Below are 19418 nucleotides of genomic sequence, written 5' to 3'. Positions count from 1 at the left end.
ACGGTCACCGGAGCCTTCTCGGCGGATATACCTCTCCCTTTCTCTTCGCTCACTCTAGTCTTACGCCATCCGTGTATTCTCTCCGCACCCGATTTGTTCTCCTTTCCAGACTCGCCTCCCCTCGCCCCAAAGAAGGTTGGTAAAGATCCAATGTGAATGCAAGAGTGCCGCCATACTACCGATTGCAAGGGTATGAGAACATTCCCTCGTAGTCGATCGCGTCCTTCACGCCGGCGAGAACAAGCCGAAGCTCCTTCATCTCGAGTGCGCGGTCCCTGGCGTCTGCCTTCCTCGCCCTCCCGAGGTCAATAAGGCGCAGACCGTCCGGAAACTGGAGGACGTTCCTTGCAGCGAGGTCGCCGTGGATATAGCCGGCATCGTGCAAACGAGAGACGACGTTGATGATCTTGTCGCTGCGGGCAGAAGGAAAAGATGGTCAGCCGTATGACAAGCGCGAAAGGATACCGTGTGAGAGAACCCACCTGTGCTGCCGCCATTCGCCTACCTCGGCTCCCGATCCCGTCACGACCGCGAGTCGGATGCCGAACCATTCATACGTCCCGACGTACGGTGCGAGGAAACGCGATGCGGCGGGTAAGCGATAAAGCGCTTCGTAGATCGCCGATTCGTGCTCGAGCTCCTCAACCTCGTCGTCTCCATACCAGGCCAACTTGAAGACCACGCCGAGCTCGGTGCACTCGCAGATGCGGAGATGGTCGCGAGAGTAAACGAGCGTGTCGAGCTTGACGAGCGGGTATTGTGGAGGGGAGGGCGCGGCACTGGACGGAGCAGAGGTATCGGAACGAGGAGGAGTTGAGGAAGCGCGTGATGTTGACGGAGTCGGAGAGGTGTTGGTGTCCGACATAGAAGTCAACGTTGAGTCAGTCTGCAGAATGACAGTCAGCGCGACTAGGTGGAAGCGCAGCAAGACGCACGGAGATGCGCTCGTATATTTGCCGTAGGAATGGGTTGCCGCCGTTGTGGACGAGCTGGAAGATGTCCTGCCGTCTTGGATGTCAGCCAGTCCGTCCAAGAACGGAGGGCAAGTACTATGCACCGGTAGAACCTGCCATGTTGAGGGTCAGTCGTTGGACCAGAAGGAGAACAAGAGAGTAAGGCGCGCACCGCGTGGTAATCCGTCCGCCTCGCGCCGCTCCCGCCGACATTGGTTGTGCTTGCCTCGTTCGTGGACGTCCTGCTCCGCTCAGCCCTTTCGCCCTTATCGCACGCTGATCCGCTGGTCCTGTCCCTTAGGCCGGGACGCTGCCTCGCCCGAAGACCCGCAAGTGCGGCCTTCGCTTTATCCGTCCAGCCAATCTCGTCCGGCATGACGTCCGAGTCGGCGGCGATTGCAGGGTCGAACAAGTCAGGCAAGCGAAGAGGTTCGTGGGAGATGTTGAGGAGCGATACGGCGGCGAGGATCTTTCGAAGCGGGACACCGTTGAGGTCGTACATCTGGGAAAGACAGAGCCGAAAGTATTCGACGCCGTCAATGTCGACGTCATACCCGCCGGCGAAGAAGAGGAGGGAGCCGGTAAGGACGGGGAGGAGGATGACGGGGACCTTGACGCCAAGAGCGACGGAGCGACGTGTGCGCGTTGAGATGATGGAGACGATCTAGGGGCGATGTCTCGTAAACGTCAAGCCGGACGAGGAGACGATGGGGACGTACTTGTAAAGCCAGCTTCAAATCTTCTGGCACCGTAACCCATTCTGCTCGGTCTGCGTCCCAGCACGTCACAGTGCCCCTTCCCTTCGACTTTCCGTCGCCTCCCTTATCCGGCTCGTCAACGACCGCAAGAGGCGGCCAGACTTTTCGAGCGGCCATTGAGTCCCGCACGCTTCGGAACGCCTGGTCTGATATCGCCTGCAGTAATAGCGCTCCTCCCTCCCACTCTCTTCCCTTGATCGTCGCAACGATGTCTGCGGCCACCGTGGCCATCTTCGTCCCGCTGAAATCGCCGCAGACATCCCAAACTTCGTCTCCTTCATCCGCCCGCAAGAGCGAGAGGCAGTCCGCCGTGATTGCGAGTTCAGACATCAGCTTGGACCGCAGGTAATCCACGTCGACGTAGCTGCAAACGCGCGTGTCCGGTCGTCGCGCATGAAAGTCTGGCACAGGGCCGGTTGTTTTTCCCGCCCTCGCCCTCTCTGCCGTCAAGTCATCGACCAGACCAACGAGCGTATCGGGCACATTTGAGCTCGCCACCTCGTCGAACTCAACAGTGGACAAGGGGATTCCATTCGCCCCGCCCGACCCGCCCATGGTTTCTGCGAGGCGAGCGTGACGCTGGGTCGATTCGCTGAACGGCCGGCTCAAGCCTTGGGTCTGCTCGGATGTAGTCCACCCTGGGTCGAAGGGGCGAGCCGGAAAGGGCTGGGAGAGGATCAATTCGATGTCTTCGAGGTTCCGGCGCGAAACCGATCTAGCGCGAGCACCGGTAACTGCTGATCCGCCTCCCTCCGAGCGAGCCATCATGGCGTGAAGGGGCGAGGTGAACGCGCGCTGAGGGGGCGCAGAGTTACGAAGAACAGAGGGTATAGCGGAGTGGGGGGACGGAGAAGACGACCTCAAGGTCGAGGAACGCGGTACTGGGGCCTTAGACGAGTGCACTGATAGGGCGCTGCTCGCCTCCGAGTGCGCAGACAGCGTATGCCTCGAGCTCGCGGTGTGCGATCCTCCGTTGACTGACGAAGTTGATGAGGTCGTGGAGAGCGTGGAGAGCGAGCAGGACGAGTTGCGGTCAACAGTGTGGTGTCTGGAGGTCTGGCGACCTTTCTAGCCGAGCGCCAAGCGCAGGTAACGCAGCGGTGGGTGCGAGACGAAAGAAGGAGAGAGTGCCGCAGACGAGTAGAGCAGTCGACAGCCCGCCCGACTGGTTGAAGTGGCCTAATAATCACAACAGAGTGTACTACTGACGAAGGCAACCGCGAGTCCACTCAGGTTCACCACTGCGAGACGTCCTTGAGGCGCCTACGACCGATCCACCCTCTCCACCACCAGCCGCTCTGCCCTTCCATGCCCCGCCCCGCCCAGTTCCCTTCAGGCTCCTCACCTGTCTCGGGAGGAACTCGGCCGGCGTTGGGAGACGCAGTCGGTCGCGTTGGTGGGTACGTGGCCGCTCCTCCTTGAGGCGAGCGAGCTGTTCGACGGTCGGAAGAGGTGGCTCCAGTCGTCGTCTCGGCAGTCGACACCGTCCCCTCATCCTCCCACTCTCCCTCGACGTCTCTCGCCGCACCGCCTTCGTCGCCTAATCGCGCACCTCCATCAAGCTCGAACCCAGCTCTTCGCTCCGCAGCGTCCATCTCCGCGCCTGGTCGTACTCGCCCTCGCGCAGCCTGACGTCGCTCGCCGCGCTCCTTCCTCCCGCGCATCATCATCGCCCTCATGCCCCACCCTCGCCGTACATCCTCCGGAAGTCCTGGCGGTTTCGCAGCCTGTGCGACCGCCGCTGCGTCGTGGGCGAGTCGTAGACGCGTGAGGAAGGGAACGAAAAGGTTGAGGAGCGGGTCATAGAAGTGCTGGGTGGAAGGCCGTGATGACGAGAGGGTTGACGAGTTCGAGTCGCTACTGCGGCCGTCGCGGTCGCCCGGCGCTCTTCGTCGTCCTTCGCTCGCTGCGCCAGTCGGTGCCGCGCCTTCCGCTGGACTCGCCTCCGCGCCTTCCGCTGTCGTTCTCCCCAAGTCCCGCAGCTCAATCGCCGCGCCGCTCGCATCCGTCGCGAGGGTGTCGGTGCGAGCGAAGCGCCTCCGCAGACTGCTAACCGTGCTCCTAGCGCCCGTTCCTTCGCCAGTCTCACCAGCCGCTCGTCGCTGCTGCTGCTCCTTCTTCCGCTGCCGCTTCTCCTCCCTCCGCCGCTGCTTGTCCCGTCTCCGCTCGACGTCCTCCGCCTCCCCAGCCCACATACCCGCGCCAACCCACCACCAGAACCCGACCCAGCTCTGCCAGAGCAGGATGCAGGTAACGACACCCGGCAGCCACCGCATGCGGTCCTCCTTGATTTCGACAAAGTTGACGGCCGTCCCGAGGACGCCCAAGACGAGCGCGACGATGCCGAACGAGGCGGTGCCGCCCTCCGTCCGCCATGCACGAGATCTGTTGAGTGTCAGGCCCCAGATCCACAGCGCGAGAGTGTAGAGCAGGGTGAGGGACGAGTTACAAGTGTTGCGGATTGCGTCGCCAAGGTCGTTCACGGCGGGGTGGACACTCATCGTCGTGTAGACGAGGCCGGCTGTGGCGAGGGCGAGCGGGCCGAGGAGGACGAAGATGAGGCGGACTTCGAGGGCGGAGGGGAAGAGCATGGTGAGGAACTGGATGTGGGTGGCGTGGACGGCGAGTGCGTTCAGACCCTGCAAGAGAAGCCACGCGGCGCGCTCGGCGGTCGACCAGGAGTCTTTCGGAAAGTTGACCTCGACTGCGATTAATTCAAACGTCAGCCTGTAATGACATGTTGAGGAGTGGTGTGACGTACTGTAGTCGAACATGAAGGGTCGCTCTCGGCCAGTCTCGTGCACGTCGTGCATGACGATACGTAGCTGCGCCGCGGTGTTGCACAGCGAGAGGACGGCAGCGGTGGTCTGCGCAAGCCAAGGTCAGCCTCAGTTGCTCGTCAATGGTTCCGTCCGCTTCGACATACCTGGAGAGCGTAGTTTGCCTTGGACAGCGGAGCGTGATATCGGATCGTGAAGAGGAGATGGACAAGAAGCATGGCGAGGAGAGTAAGGGTGACGCCGAGGATGACGACCTGAACGGGCATGGCGTAGGTGAAGGCGGGTAATGCGGCTGTTGCGAATGCGATGACCGTCAGCACAAACGCACAGCGAGAATGCGAGGCAGGCGTCCCGAAATAGGACGAACCGAGAAGGGGGTCTTCAAGCTGGTCTGCAACGTCTGTCGCGTTATCCGCAACGGCCGCCTCAAAGAGACTGCACTCTCAATCAGTCTGTTAGCATTCGTATGCCCAGCGAGCGACATTTGTGGAGGCTCACGCAGCTAGCGATGAGAGTGCGGGAGAAGGAGTCGCCCCCGCCACCCCCGTTACGAGCGCGGACAGTAGCGCATCCTCCGCTGTCACTGTTCCCATGCTTGGTGAAGTCTGTGCTATCGCGTCATGCGGGTGCGGTCGAGGCGAGCTGAAGGCGATGGCTGCGGGGGAGGATTTGGCGGGCGGGAAGGGGCAAAGTCGAGTCCAGGAGAGTGTGGTCGAATCGGAGTGGTCGTGTGAGATGCTTCGGAGCACTAGCAAGTCTTTTTCGGCGCAGCAGGTGCGAGTCGGGTGTGTGGTTGATTGGCAACACTCTCCTTGTCCTCGTCCACCGCACTTGCACCACTTAACCCAGCTCGTTCGCGCGCGCTATAGTCTCAGAGCGCTATCAGAACCTACTGCTAGAGCCCCCAACCCGCCAAACACCCCTCCACCCGCTTGACGACCAGCTTACACCGCCTTCCGCTTCATCAGCGACCGTCAAATCCGCTCGCACACGGCGTACAAGGCGAGTAGTACAGTGTAGGGCTCAGGATGAGCGATCCGACACCGCCTGGCTACTCGACAGCCGGGCAGACGGGCTCAGTCCTCATCAACCTCGCCCCCCCTCCGGACTCGGGCGCGACGTTTCAGGTCGGCTACCTCGGTCACGGGCAGGCTTCTATCGAGGGCGAGGTACAGATCAAGTATGCAGGCGGGGAGGAGGAGCGGCGGCCCGCGTTCAGCCGACTGGAGATCGAGTTTAGGGGTGTCGAGCAAGACGGTCAAGCCGAGGGTATCGAGTTATTCGACTCGAAGAAGGTCATTTGGGGCGTAGGAGCCGCAGGGAGCTCGTCCGAGGGCGACACGGGGTCGTTCCCGCCGAGTTCAATCCCCTTCAAGCTCGACCTCACTCCCGACCTCCCGAAATGCCTTCACGTCGGGACTTCCTCGCTAGAGTACACCCTTACTACGACACTCTACTCCTCCAATCCCGACGTCCTGCCTATCCTCCAATGCTCGCCAGTACATCTTACCCGCCGCTCCCCGCCGGGCTCGTTACTCGCGAGCGGCAGCGCCGCCGCCTTGGTCAACCCTCCCGCCTCGACTTCGCCCGTGACCGTCTCCGCACAAGATCCCCTCGCCTTCTCCCTCCGCCTCCCGCGCACCGTCTTCCGCCAAAGCGAACCCATCGAGCTTGTCACTCGCATCGAGGTGCCCGACTCGAAGCGCGTTGGCGCTGGCTTGCGCTTACGCACCGTCAGTGCCGAGCTCGTCCGGACCATCACGGTCTCGCCGGCGACACGTACGAGTCGAGCGCTGGAGGAGGATGAGGGAGGAAATGTTGAAGACGAGGCGGGGAAAGTCGTCCATCGCACCGTACTTGCACACTCGGGCAAATCGGCGCGCTTCTCGCCTTCGCGACCGATCGTCATTCGCCTCGTCCTACATCCGCCCGCCGAGCCAAGCTGCGAGACGATTACGCAGGTATGCGGTCCTGACCTCCCTCACGGGCACGCGAGCTGAGTCTTGCGCTCCCAGGCGACCATCCTACATTCTGTCGACTTCAGCGTCGTCGTAACCGTCGGTTTGGTCAACATCTCGACAGCATCCAGCTCGAGCGGGACCTCCGCGAGCACTTCTTCCGCTCAACCGGCGACAATCGACGCCGTCCTCTCGCGCAACATCCTCATCGTGCCCGACACGCCATCAGGTCGATCCGACAAGCAGAAGGAGGTCATTCGGGATCTCGCAGAAGACGCGACCGAGTCCAGCGAGTCGTGGAGGCAGGTGGAGGCGCCTGTGCCGACCTACGTCGAGAATTCGGAGCTGGACGACGGCGTACCTGCTGCTTCGGGCTCGCGGTGGCCAGGCGAGAGCGTAAGAGAAGACAATACTAGGCAAGTGCCGCTCGCGTACATCGAGACGGGCGACGAGGAGGAGTATGACGGCTACGAGGACGTCTCGCTCGCTGCGACTCTCTCGGACCGACCGCCTCCGCCTCGCATCGACGACGACGTCAGTCCGCCGTCAGTCGGCGAACCATCAAGCTCGCTTGGCTTGCAGATCGCCGCTGCGGCTGGCGACGTGATCAACGAAGCAGACGAAGGCGACCCGCTCACACCCCCTCCGAACGACTTTGCCGCCTACCCACTCCCTCCACCTCCGCACTCGCACGCCCCCTCAACTCGCCACTCAAGCATCTCCTCCCCTCCCCCGCTCTTTCAATCGCACGCCTCGCCCGCCTTGCTCGAACCCGCCACCCCTCCTCCACACATCGACTTCCCCCCTCTGCCCTCCCTCGCAACAGACGACTTCACTTCGACCCCTTACGACCCTCCGCCTTCTGAGCCTGCGTCACCGGCATCGGGAGATCCTCCGCCGTTGTCGCCCTTCTCGCAGGGATTGCAGGGACTGCCGCCGCCTTACTTTGGAAGTCCTGCGCGGACGCCGGATGCAGTGCAGGGAGAGGTGTCGTACGAGGCGATGGAGCGTGGAGGAGGAGGAGGCAGTCTGTCGGGTGGGAGCGAAGCGTCGGTCCGAGATCGGTCTGTCAGCGCTGAGGAGGAGGCGGCTGGAAGGGCGGACGAGGATCAAGGTCGGCCGCCGCCTTACGAGCAGCGGCAGGAAGGCGGATACGAGGAGGGTGTGCAGATGTTGAGGTATGGCGTCAACAGGCGAGGCGAGGTGGTGCTGTAGATTCGAGGAATCTGTTCGCAACCAGTTGCAGCCACTTGTCGCTTCCTCTTAATGTCCTGATGTGGGGTGTTCTTCAAGCATCCCAGGCAGCTCTACGCTTCCCCAACAATCTACACCCCCCGTCTACGCCTCGAACCTCTTCTCAATCTCGACCAACGCGTCCACCGTCTCCTCGAGCGTCTCCTTCCACCCCCTGAACCCTTCGAACCCAAGCACCTCCTTCGCAGGCGTGCAGTCCAATCGCGCGAGTGGCTTGCCGGCGTCTTTGTATTGCGAGGGAGAGGCTGGGAGGGTGGGCAGGCGCGGGGCGAGAGAGGGACGGACGGAGGCGAGGTGGGCGGTTGCCTGCACGAGCAACATGCGTCAGGAATAGAGAGCGCGCAAAGGAAAGGAACGGGACGCGCCTCCTCCCAAGTGAACGATCCGCCGCAAATCAGGAACCTCTGACCCTTGACCTTCTCCGCCTCGACTTCGACTGCCCTCACATGCGCCAGCGCCACATCCACCACATGCGCGAAAAGCGGCAAGCGGTTCCAGGGCACTTCGCGTCCCGGTTCTCCATGAATCAAGGCGTAGATCGCGCCTGAACTCGTGTTGATCTCCGAGCGACTCGCGACGCGCTGCAGAGGCGGTCCATAGATCATCGGCGGATTGATAGTGCAGAGTACGAGGTCGTTTTTCGATGCATAGTCGTGTGCGGCCCGGTCGGCGAGCGTCTTCGAGGCGGAGTAAACGACCGGTCCGGGCACGTTCGGGACGAGGCAGTCTTCGACGGTGAGGGGGTTCCAGTCGGAGCCGGTGTAGGTGTAGTTGCGCCACTGTGCGCACAGAGACGGTGAGCGGGCTTTGAGGGAGAGCGAGAGGAGGCAATTCTTACGGGTCCGCCTTCCTTGAAGTTTGTCACCGCGGCGAAGGACGAGGTAACGACTACGCGCTTGACGCCAGCGTTCTGCACACTCGAGCCATCAGTGAACGGCCCAATGCCGACTCAAACTGACGGGTGCGGACCTTTGCAGCCTCGAGAACCCCGATAGTCCCCTTGACGGCCGGGTCGATAAAGTCCTTGATCGGGTCGGTGTACGTGAGCGCATCTGCGAGCATGGCGTTTGTCAGCGGAGCATGCAGAGAAGGGCAGGACGAAAGCGAACGCACAAGGACTGGCCGTGTGCGCGATCGCATCCACGCCCTGGACCGCCTCCTCCAATCCCTCGCCGGTGACGAGGTCCTTGACTTCGACGAGCTCGATCTTGTCCGCATGTTCGGGATAGCGCTCAAAGAGGTGCTGCGCCTTTGCCTTTGAGCGAACGGTCCCGCGGACATTCCAGCCGGCTTTGAGGAACTCGGCGATGACCTGCGGGTAAATTCTCAGTCCTGGAGGACTGTGCAGTGCTCTGTGAAGGAACGCACGTAGCTGGCGAGGAAGCCAGAGGCGCCTGTTCGGACAAAGTTGCATTATCAGTCCGCGAGTTGAGCGAGGAGGAGCGCGGCGACGGCGGCAGGCGAGAGGGTGCGCACCTGTGACGAGGATGGTCTTTGCCATGATGCGTGCGAGTGTCCTGTGCAGTCAGCGAGCGCCACGAAGCGAGATGCGAGCGGGTGAGCCGGAGTCGTCCCCACCTCCGCCCACCCGTCGTCTCGCTCCGCCGCCTCCCCTCGAGTGAGCGTGGGCTGGGCGAGATGAGAAAGTCCAACGACGAGATGAACGAGCCGAGTGAGGCAAAGATGTCGTCCGAGGGAGACCAGCCCGCAGCCAAGCGCCCTCGCCTCGACACCACCGCCGACTCGCCCTCGCTCGTCGAGCACGCGTTCGCCTCGAGCGCGAGCGGGCTGTTCAGAGTGTTGGCAGACTCGCTCGGGAAGCGCGCAGCGACAGAGGACGAGGTCGGGATCACGCAGTATGTCAGCCCAGAGGTAGACTCGTTCTCGGGCATCATCAAACACAGGTGCGCACCCATCCTCGAGCTGGCAAAGGCGAGGGAAAGCAAGCTCATTCGGACGCGGTTGTACGCCCCGCAGGTTCACCGACTTTCTCGTCTACGAGGTCGGACTCGATGGAGAGGTCGTGCGGCTCAAGGACATTGACGGGCCGATGGGCAAGAAGGGAAAGGGAAAGCGGGACGAGGAGGACAAGGGTCAGATCAGCGCAAAGGCGGCCGCTTCGGGCTCGCAGAGTGCCGCTGCAGGATCCACCGTGTCGGGAATGAGCGTCGAATCGGTCGGAGACGACGTCGACGGGAAAAAGAGCGGATCCGCCGCGAAGGACGAGGTGCGTTTCGCTTACTACCTCGTCCCGCGCTGTCTTTTCTGGCTGACTTGACGTCGTGGTACCCGCAGACGACGCCTCTCTGGACCGCCGACACCGAGACGCGGCTCTCGCCGCTCTTCACCTCCTCGCCCGCGAAACTCGCAGAACTGAAGAGCTTCATCGAAGCCGGTCCTCCCTCAGGCAAGAAAGACTCGAAGCGTACATTCGTGACCGACGTGCGTTCCTTCCTTGTCCTCTCTAGCTCACTCACTCATCAGTCTTTCGTTGCAGCCCATCCCGGACAAATCCCTCCGCGGCAGATTCCACCAATCCATCCGCGAAGCGTTCTGCTCAAAGCTCGTTTCGGCGCACAAGGAGAACGAGGGTGGCGAGCCGTCGATCGAGGTCTCTTGGGCGACTGGGGGTGCGCAGGGGAGGGGAGGAAGGGGAGGGGCAAGGGACCGTGAGGGTGGTCAGCGAGGTGCGCGCCCTTCCCTTGACGCACTGATAGGGTCTGGAAGCAGACGTCGAGACTGAGTCGCTGACGGCCGTGCGCTCGCAGGCGAACGACCCGACTTCTCCGCCCTCCCTCCCTTCATCCACTTTACCCTCCTGAAGACCAACAAGGAATCGCACGACGCCATGACCACCCTCATGCGGTACTTTAACCTCTCTTCTTCGCGCGACCTCGGTGTCGCCGGTACGAAGGACAAGCGCGCCATCACCGTCCAGCGGGTCAGTCTGAAGCGCGGGAGGACAGTGACGGTGGAGGATGTTTGGAGGGCGGTGAAGAATGGTGGGATGGGCGGAGGGGGAAGGGGTGGACGAGGGGGGAGGGGCGGGAGGGGAGGGAGGCAGGGAGGAGGGAGGGGATTCGTCGATTATGCAATCAGGATTGGGGATGTCGAGTACGCGGATGAGGCGCTCGAGCTCGGCAAGCTCAAGGGCAACAAGTTCGTTGTCACGCTGAGGTGCGTTTGATCCCTTCTCGCTGGCTTTGCGCCTGATTGCGAAGGTCGAGCTAACTCGTCTTGTCTCGCAGGGACGTCAAGACCCCCTCCATCGCGACGATCCACTCATCCGTCGACTCGATCCGCTCTCACGGTTTCATCAACTACTACGGCATGCAACGCTTCGGCACCGCGCCTATCCCAACACACGCAGTCGGCCTCGCGCTCTTGCGAGGCGAGTGGGCGCTCGCGGCGGAGATGGTCCTCATGGAGCGCGAGGGAGAGAGGCAGGATACGGTGCTTGCGAGGCGGCTGTTCAAGGAGGGAAAGGTCGCGGAGGCAGCGAGGGCGATGCCGAGGAGGGCGGTCGCCGAGAGGGCAGGTGAGTACTCGCTTGCGGAGAAGGAACAACGGACGAGGCTGACGGAGTATTTGCAGTCCTCGAGTTCTACAACCGCCACGGCACGTCGAACCACCTCGGCGCCATCTCCTCGGTCCGTCCGCGCCTCTCCCGCCCTTCTCGCTCAAAACTGACCTTTCACCGTTTGCAGATCCCGAAGAATCTGCGGATGATGTACGTCCACGCGTGGCAGTCGTACATCTGGAACCGCGTCTTGAGCGAGCGGGTCAAGCTGTTCGGCGCCAAGAAGCCGGTTGAGGGCGACCTAGTCTACGCCGATGAAGGAGGAGACGACGATGTTGTCGTTGCGGAGGACGAGGAGGCGGTCGTGGCGGAGGACACGGCGGCAGACGAACCGGCTGCGGCGGAGGAGACCGGACCCGCCTCGACGCCTGCGAATCCTCAACTCGCCCATTGGATCGCCACCTCGAAAGTCCGCAAGGTCCGCGCCCTCACCGCCACCGATATCGCCTCGGGCAAGTATAGCATCTACGACGTCGTCCTCCCCATGCCCGGATTCGCGGTCGTCTACCCCGCTGGCGAGCTCGGCGAGGTCTACAAGCGTGTGATTCGCGAGGACGGGATCGACCCGGATGACATGTGGCGCAAGCAGAAGGAGTACTCGCTCGTGCGTCTCGCTCCTCTCTCGTAGAAGTCCGTACGGCGTGCTGACTGACTTTGTGAACAGGGCGGAACCTACCGCAAGATCGTCCACCTCCCGCAAGACGTTTCGTACCGCCTGCTCATCTCGACCTCGCCGAACGAAGACCTCGCACAGAGCGACGAGGACCGCATCCTCGGCAAGCCTGCGCCGAAAGCGAGGGAGTACAAGGAGGGCGACGGGCCGCTCAAGGAAGGAGAGAGCTTGGCGCTGCAGATCGAGCTAACGCTCGGGTCGTCTACCTGTGCGTGCGATAGCTCTGGCGTTTTGCTCCAATCGCGATGTTGACGGCTTGCGAACAGACGCGACCATGGCGCTGCGAGAAGTCCTCAAGTCGCGGACGAGCGCAGCGAACCAGAAGTCGCTTACGCAGGAGATGGAGGCGCGCTTGCAGAACGACGCGGAGAAGAGGCTCGATGGCGCGCAGTAGTGCTTGGTGCGGAATAGATACTACAGAGACATGATAGATGAATCGGTACAAGACGAGCTAGAACGTCGTTCGAGGGAGCGCGTCTGCGACAAAGGGAGACTCCTCCTGAGAGCCGAAGAGGGATACGAGGTCCGCTTCCATGCCCTCGAGGATGTAGCTGCGAGTACGAGAGACGTCAGGCGCCGAGCGAACAGGGGAGAGAGGGAGGGGCGCACGCGATGGAACTGTACGAGGTCATGAAATGCCAGTATCGCAGGAAGACCTCCGAGCGCAGGATCTGCTGGCCAACTTCCGTCTTGGTGAGCCGCCTTGACAGGACCAGGGCGTCGTGTTGGATGTTTGACGATGTGAGCGTCATGCGGGGCAGATCAGGCGGGAGAGGCGCCTTGGTTGACAGGCTCGTCGCGACGAAGTAGAAGAGAGCCCTCGAGATGCGCTTGCCCTGTCGCCGGTACGGGACGAGGACGTCGGAGAAGTTTCTGCGGGCGTTCCTTACGGTCAGCGCGACGCTTTTGCTGCGTCGAGGAGGATGAACGGACCTTCGGATCTCGGGAGAGAAGCCATCCGCACCTATCGCCGAACGCGCCTCGCGCAGCCGGTCCAGGACGAGTTGGTGACTGCGAATGAGGCGGCTGATCTCGGGAGCACGGAATGGAGCGCCAAACGTCGGTTCGACCGAGGCGAACCTGTCGGCATGTGCGCGTGAGCATCGAGGGACCGCCAGCGAGAGTTGGCGCACTCACTTCATGAGCGGCATAAGCGCAAGCAGCTGGCCTTGCGTGTCGATCTCGCGCTGGACGAGCTCGTTCCGAACAACCTGGACGGCATCCCAATCGGGCGGAGGCGAGTCTGTCGAGTCCGCTTGCATGGGCATGACCGCCTCCGTCAGGTATGAGAAGAGAGCCGAGTGGGCGTTGAGAGACCAGGAGACGTGGGCAAGCTTCTGTCGCAGGTTTTGCCGGGCAGGCTGGCGGAGAATGAAGATCTGCGCGAGGCCGAGTGTCAACGGACTTGCGGTGAGCCGCAGGAACGTCGCAAAAGCGTACTTGGACTATGGGAGGCGATCATCGTCAGTCAGCGCTCATCCTCGCAGTCCTGAGCGAGCATTGAGACGCACAGATAGCAGCAATCGCAAGCGCAATGCACATTGCGACAAGCTGCTTAGAAGCCCTGTACGCCGGCGAGTCGAAGCCAGGCCGAATCTGCCCAGGCACCTCGTTGTACGTCCACCTGCACGGCCAGAAAGGTCAGCGAGCTGTCTTAGAGAGCCAGAGAGCCGACGCACTCGGTGACGATGAGCGTGCCGGCGCTATTCATGGCGAGTAAAGCGCCAGCAAAGAACATGGGCTTGACGTAAATGATAGCGCTAAGAGGCAACCCGAAGATGAAGCACAGTGCGGCGAGACCGTACGGGTTGAACTTGTAACCGCCGACGTCGAGGAAGATTCGCAGCATAAGAAGGCCGATCAGACTGCCCATGCCCGTACCGAGGATCTGGAGGAAGAAGGTGACGAGGGATTGGCCGAGCGTAGGCGAGACGGCGACGACTGCGAAGGGTCAGACGGGTGAGCGAGCTTCAAAGGCGAGACGACGTGAGCAGCTTGACGGACCAATCGTGATGATTCCTCCGGTCAAGCCATAGTTGATGAAGAACGTCTGTGGAAGTTTTCCGTCAGCCTCCTGTCGCTGGAGTGAAGGCGGGGACGCACATGTAGCGAAGGAGCGAGGAGGAAGACGGCAAAGACGGCAACGGCTGCGGCAGTCTTGAAGGCGTAGATGGAGTCGGGCGACCTGAGCATACGTTCGAGCTCGGCAACGCGCGTCCAGAAGTTCTTCTTGATTGGGACAAAATCGCGGCCGCTAAGACGGGCGAGCGCCTCGCGCAAGGACATCTTGGGAATTTTGTCTGCTCGCGAAGCTTTCGTGCGCCGACGTTCAAAGATGTGAGCCCGGAGCTTCTTCCGTCGAGGCGGCGAGTCGGGCTTGGGGACGATGTGGTCGTAGCTGGAAATGCAGAGTGTCAACAACAACATCGTATTGAAGCGTTTTGCGGAACTTACAGAGAGGCGAGCTCGTCAATGACGCTACCCATGCCGGCGAGGAACGCGAAAGTCCGCATGACGGCTGATCCGCAGATCTGGTCGGACGTAACGGCAGCAGGCATAGCGGGAGAAGCGTCCTTCTCGTCGTCGCTCGACGCGCCCGAAGCAGCGTCGGTTCCCTTCGTCGTGGTGCGCTTACTGAGTGCAGGCGTATCGCTTCCAACAGCCGTCGACGATGCAGCTTGACGACTGCGATGGCGTGAAGGCGCGTCGGTGTATTGCTCGAAGACTGAAGGACCGGGACGATGGAGGTGCAACTCGTCGTCCTCAGGCGCTCCGTCCTCGAGGATCTTCTGGATGCTGGAAAGCTGAGACGCTTTAAACGATGCCCACTGTGTGTAGGAAGGTCAGCTTGGGGACCCCAGCACAATGCGACGACGTACGCATTTGCGCAAGGTTGCAGCCTTGTCCAGCTTGCGCTTTTGCCCCTCGCCCGCGGCAGTCAAGGCTGCAGCAGCCTGAGCAGCGAAGCCTGGGTCGACAATCGAGTCCGCCAGACCGCTCATGCTGGGCCTCCTACTCATCGCCGGTGTCGAGCCCGCAACCTCGCTTCTCAGTCTTTCCCGCATTGCCGCCATCCGTTCCTGCATCTCGTCTCGCCGCGCAACCGAGAACGCCCGTTGTCGTCCACTCTCCGAGCGTCCCGCTTCGACGTCGCCAGCGTCGTAGTCGATGTCGCGGAACTCGTCCCACGACCGCTCACCTGGCGCGGGAGAGTGATAGGTCACCTTGCCGACAGCGAGTTCAGCGACAATGTCGGAGAAGCTCAGGTCGGCGCCGCGACGAAGCTTGCTGAACCACTTGTCGGCGCCGCTCGACGTCAGCTCTTCTTTGACGAGCTCGAGCGCACGCGGATGGAAGCGCTCCATCGAGACGAGCGAGCTGTATCCTGCGATCAGGCCGAGCTGCATCTGACGGAGCTTGCCGACCATGAGGTGGTAGTCGGTCATCGACCACCGCGAGTAGTTGATTTCGAGGCTGGTGTGGGCGAGCTTCTGGTTGAGAACGCCCATGTCGGCCCTAATCGACTGCGAGAGGTCATCGCGGACGGCTCGCTCGTCATCGGTGATGTCGAGGCTGTACGTCTGCAAGGCAAAGCATCAGTTGTTCGTCCTCGGCATAGCTGTATCGTACGAATGCAAAGCACCTTCGCCAGCAAATGCGAGAAAGTCGAGATGTGCTCGAGCGAGATGACGAGAATTTCGCGCAACTCCTTCTCCGACGAGTGCGGAAGGACGACCAGGTTGACGACGAGGACGATAGCAAATCCCCAGCAATCTGCGGGACAGTCGTGAGCATCCCATCGAGTGGAGGTGAGCGGGAGACTCACAGGATTCGAGGTAAGCCTCTAGGTAAGCCGGGACGAAATTTCCGCGAGAAAGGATGCTGGCATAAATGCCGCTGAAGGCGAGGATTATGAAAAGAAGGGAGGCGCCGAAGTAGCGGATCGATTGAGCCTTGACGAGCGCGGCGAGGTAGACGAACACGGCGAAGACGAATCCCTGCGCGACTTGCGAGTGACCCAGTTTGGCGAGGATGGCGAAGGCGGCTCCGCCCAATCCCACTCCTAGCGCTGCAAAGAACGCCTGATCCCAACATGCGCCGACACTGAGACCAGGCTGGCCGGCGATAGTGATAAGAACGGCGCCTGAAAGCGTGACGGGGTAGGGATTGAGTCGAGAGAAAGGGTGCAAGAAGATGAGGATAAATGCGAGCGTGTACGCGATCGCTCCTGATCATATAAAGCGACAATCAGCTCTGCAGGACGGCGAAACGATCGTCGAGAAGAGCGTCTTGCACAGGCGACCGCCCGCCCCTCGCAGGAGTTCCGACCGAGCGTGTGACGCACCTTTGAAGGCAGCAATGCCCTGCCTGGTCGAGATGCGCGGCAGCAAGCCCATGCTGATGTGTCGAACCCGGGAACTGATGAAGTTGGGCGAGGCGGGAAGGTCGACGACAACGCTCGCTGGCGCGCTGCGAGTTGCTCACAGCGCTCACGCCGAGCTTATCGAGGCCTGATGGTACGCTCAAGCAAGTCCAGCGATGTTGCAAGGCAAGCGAGGGAAGGCGCAGCGGTCGAACCCTCGGAAGCTCCGCCTGGCAGGACCGCTCCCGAACAGGGGACGACGCTATGCAGAGCCGATGTCGAGAACAAGAGTTGCAAGATGCGATGCGTGTCCAGAGGAACAAGAAAAGGATAATCGGGAAAGAGAGAAGAGGCGAGAGAATTCGCTAGAGGGCGGCGGGATTGACAGGAGGAGAGGCTGGATCGGGCGGCACGGCAGCGGGAGCAGGCGAGGCGTCGTTCGCTGTTGCTGCTGGGGCTGGTGTCGAAGTTGTCGTGGCGGGAGGCGCACCCTGCGCGGCCTTGGAAGCCCGTTCGCGCGCCTGCTTCCGCACCTTGAGGACGCCCTTCCTCTTCCTGACCGCCTTGAGGAGCAACGGCTCCTCGCCATAGAACAGCTCGTACTCGCAGAAAAGGCAGAGCCACTCGTCGGGTCCGCAGAAGTGGCCGCCGCCGCATGTGCCGGCGTACGGGCCCGCGGACGCCAATGCTTCGTCCGAAGCCGGCCATGAGAGCATATGCGCCGACGTCGAGCCGTCGTGCGTCTGCTGCGGCGTCGAAGGCAGGCGCGAGGGGACGTAGTTGTCGCGGTGGTGGACGTTCAGGGCGTTGGCGTGCGCCGAGCGTTTCTTCTTGCCCTTCTTCTTCGTCGCGGTGCGGACGGGTGGCGCTGGCGGCGCAGGCGGGAGAGGCACGGCTGGCGGGGGAGCTGGCGCGGCAGGCTGCTCGGCGGGAGGAGCTGCTGCAGAGGCGGGAACGGGAGGCTGAGCCGGACGAGCAGGCACGGTCGTGTTGCGCTTCGGCGTGGCATGCGGTGTCGGCGGTACGGCGGGCGGAGGAGCAGGCGCCGATTTCGGTGCAGGATTGGCAGCCGCAGCAGCTGCATCAGCGCGCTCCTTCTCCTCCTTCTCCTTGCGCCGCCTTTCCTCCTCATCGCGAGCCTTGGCTGCCCGCTCCTTCGCCGCCCGCAATCGCTCCTTCTGGTCGTTGAGAGCGGTCCAGCGCGACTCGATGACCTCGGGAGGGTACTCGACGAAAGTGAAGAGGTCGAGTTGTGGCGGAGTTGAGGGGATCGGCGGAGCGGACGCGTCGACATCCTCGCCCTCGTCGGACGAGCCCGGTGGAGTAGGATAAGCATCGGTGTCTACCTTGCCTGGCTTGCCCTCCTTCTTGCGCCGGTCGAGATCCGCTTTGATGGCGCGTGTAACAACGCTCGGCGGCGGATTAGCCTTGCCCTCGGGATCCAGCAAGTCCGGCACCCTGACATGCGCAAAAAGCTGGCGGATCCGCTCCTTCTCCTTCTCGCGCTCCTTCTCGGCCTTCATCGCGAGCTTGATAGCCTTGCTGCCCTTCATGCCGGGCATGGGGCGCGGCCCTTCACGAGGCATCGCCGGCGGGACGAACGAAGGAGCGGCAGGAAGAGGCAGAGGTGGCTGCTTGGCCGCGGAGGTGCGCATGCGTTTGCGGCGATGGCGACGGCTGGAGGAGACAGAGTCGGAGAGGGAAATGTGTGGAGGGCGAATGCGTAGCTTGGCGAGCGCCGCCTCGACAGTCGTAGGAGGGTTGGCCGGAGCGAGAGGACCTGGAGCTCGACAAAGTCAGCGCCGTGCTCATGCTCGCGCCTAGAAGGGCGTGCTACAGGACGACAGTCACCTCTTGATGATCTGAAGGGCGCGGGCGTGCCTGGAACCGGGATTGAGACTTCTTGCGTCGACTCGACCGGGGGCGCGTAGCCGTCCGAAGCATCGTCCACGTCGTTGTTCTGCGCCGCAAGCATTCCAGGAATCTTCCGCTTCTTCTTGTTGCTGCCGCCCGTCACGAGAGCTGCTGCGCCGGCCTGACTGACTGGAGACGGTTCGACCGGGGGGCGCGAGCGGTCGACGATGCCGTACGTGTCCTCGTCGCCGTCCTCGTCTTCCTCGTAGTGACGCTCCGCCACCGCTGGTGCGAGGGCGGGATGCAGCGTCGCCAATCCGAGACCACCGAAGAGGCCGGCCGAAGAGAAGGAGGATGCGGTCGCAAGCGAGTCGACGATGCGCTTGCCCTCGTCGCCGAAGAGGACGCCCGTCTGTGCGTACACCGGGAGCTGCACCGACAATGCGGACGATGTCGTCGAGGCAGGCGATCCAGGCGACGACTCGTACTCGCTTGCGTCGTCCCTGCCTGAGCGATTCGGGTCACGCGGTACTACCAACGGCTCGTCCTGGCGAGGCCAGCGGTCGTACGGTGCAATGATGACCTCTCCGTCGTCGTAGCCATCTCCTTCCACGCTCCCCGCGTCGCACGCCGCTGCCTCCTTCAGCGGCATCGGCGCCCGTGCGCCCTCACCCTCGCTCTCGCTGCCGGATCCAGCCGAATAGTCACCATTGATCGCCACTGCGTCTCCGTCGGCGTGCGCTCCGTGCTGGACTGCGGCTCGAAGTCGTTTGTGAGGGAGTGGCCTGATCGCTCGTTTCGCTGGCGGCGAGACCTGCTCCGGCTCGTCCCAATCGTGCCGCTCGCACCCGCATTGGCACTCGTAGTCCATCGATGCGCTGCCCTGAACCCCGCTCGTCGCGCTGCAAGCGGTCGTGGCGGATGTAGCGACCGGTCGAGGGGGATTGCCGAGAGAAGACGGGTCGAGGGCGAGGCGGGAGCGTTTGTGCGCTTGTCAAATAGCTCTGAGTACGCTGTCAGAGAATAGCTAGTGTCGCAAAGTTGTGCGTCGAGCAGGGAGCAGATGTGGACGAAAGAAGCACCCCTTGTCCTCGACTTGGCCTCGTCAAGGAGCAACGAGCGGAACCGCTTCCTTCAGCTCTTTCGTGGCGCAGAGCAGCGCTGTAAAGCCAGATAGAGACGAGAAAGCGTACAAGTGCCTGCGGAAGCAAGGACAACAGTTTGTGATGCAGGAAATCGGAAAGG

At 62.2% G+C, this 19418-nt stretch overlaps 7 protein-coding genes across 7 annotated transcripts; 2 read left to right on the top strand and 5 right to left on the bottom strand.

Annotated features, from left to right (window-relative positions):
- Positions 1-175: 175 nt before the first annotated feature.
- RHTO_04719 (RIO-like kinase domain containing protein) lies at positions 176-2476 on the bottom strand (the record flags this gene model as incomplete). Its single annotated transcript, XM_016418383.1, has 6 exons — positions 176-413; positions 483-886; positions 936-1001; positions 1058-1066; positions 1126-1617; positions 1673-2476. 6 exons carry the CDS (start codon positions 2474-2476, stop codon positions 176-178), a joined length of 2013 nt encoding a protein of 670 aa, XP_016275659.1.
- Positions 2477-2946: 470 nt separating this feature from the next.
- On the bottom strand, positions 2947-5084 carry RHTO_04718 (uncharacterized protein; the record flags this gene model as incomplete). Its single annotated transcript, XM_016418382.1, has 5 exons — positions 2947-4415; positions 4473-4578; positions 4638-4783; positions 4859-4926; positions 4990-5084. The coding sequence occupies 5 exons, from the start codon at positions 5082-5084 to the stop codon at positions 2947-2949; spliced, it is 1884 nt and encodes a 627-aa protein (XP_016275658.1).
- A 435-nt stretch (positions 5085-5519) lies between these two features.
- On the top strand, positions 5520-7664 carry RHTO_04717 (uncharacterized protein; the record flags this gene model as incomplete). Its single annotated transcript, XM_016418381.1, has 2 exons — positions 5520-6452; positions 6507-7664. 2 exons carry the CDS (start codon positions 5520-5522, stop codon positions 7662-7664), a joined length of 2091 nt encoding a protein of 696 aa, XP_016275657.1.
- A 123-nt stretch (positions 7665-7787) lies between these two features.
- RHTO_04716 (NAD-dependent epimerase/dehydratase) lies at positions 7788-9204 on the bottom strand (the record flags this gene model as incomplete). Its single annotated transcript, XM_016418380.1, has 7 exons — positions 7788-8009; positions 8069-8482; positions 8542-8613; positions 8673-8755; positions 8817-9015; positions 9072-9097; positions 9180-9204. 7 exons carry the CDS (start codon positions 9202-9204, stop codon positions 7788-7790), a joined length of 1041 nt encoding a protein of 346 aa, XP_016275656.1.
- Positions 9205-9341: 137 nt separating this feature from the next.
- On the top strand, positions 9342-12350 carry RHTO_04715 (pseudouridine synthase; the record flags this gene model as incomplete). Its single annotated transcript, XM_016418379.1, has 10 exons — positions 9342-9607; positions 9681-9930; positions 9999-10145; positions 10201-10390; positions 10472-10880; positions 10952-11241; positions 11298-11353; positions 11411-11887; positions 11948-12164; positions 12223-12350. 10 exons carry the CDS (start codon positions 9342-9344, stop codon positions 12348-12350), a joined length of 2430 nt encoding a protein of 809 aa, XP_016275655.1.
- Positions 12351-12407: 57 nt separating this feature from the next.
- On the bottom strand, positions 12408-16353 carry RHTO_04714 (uncharacterized protein; the record flags this gene model as incomplete). Its single annotated transcript, XM_016418378.1, has 14 exons — positions 12408-12507; positions 12566-12829; positions 12890-13036; positions 13094-13335; positions 13397-13401; positions 13468-13580; positions 13636-13897; positions 13961-14006; positions 14060-14354; positions 14411-14784; positions 14836-15537; positions 15600-15730; positions 15783-16184; positions 16302-16353. 14 exons carry the CDS (start codon positions 16351-16353, stop codon positions 12408-12410), a joined length of 3135 nt encoding a protein of 1044 aa, XP_016275654.1.
- Positions 16354-16684: 331 nt separating this feature from the next.
- Positions 16685-19044, bottom strand: RHTO_04713 (uncharacterized protein; the record flags this gene model as incomplete). Its single annotated transcript, XM_016418377.1, has 2 exons — positions 16685-18099; positions 18171-19044. The coding sequence occupies 2 exons, from the start codon at positions 19042-19044 to the stop codon at positions 16685-16687; spliced, it is 2289 nt and encodes a 762-aa protein (XP_016275653.1).
- Between the last annotated feature and the right edge of the window lie 374 nt (positions 19045-19418).

This window comes from Rhodotorula toruloides (assembly GCF_000320785.1).
Source record: "Rhodotorula toruloides NP11 unplaced genomic scaffold Scaffold3, whole genome shotgun sequence".
NCBI classification, from domain to species: Eukaryota; Fungi; Basidiomycota; class Microbotryomycetes; order Sporidiobolales; family Sporidiobolaceae; genus Rhodotorula; species Rhodotorula toruloides.
This window is presented reverse-complemented; position numbering and strand designations above follow the sequence as displayed.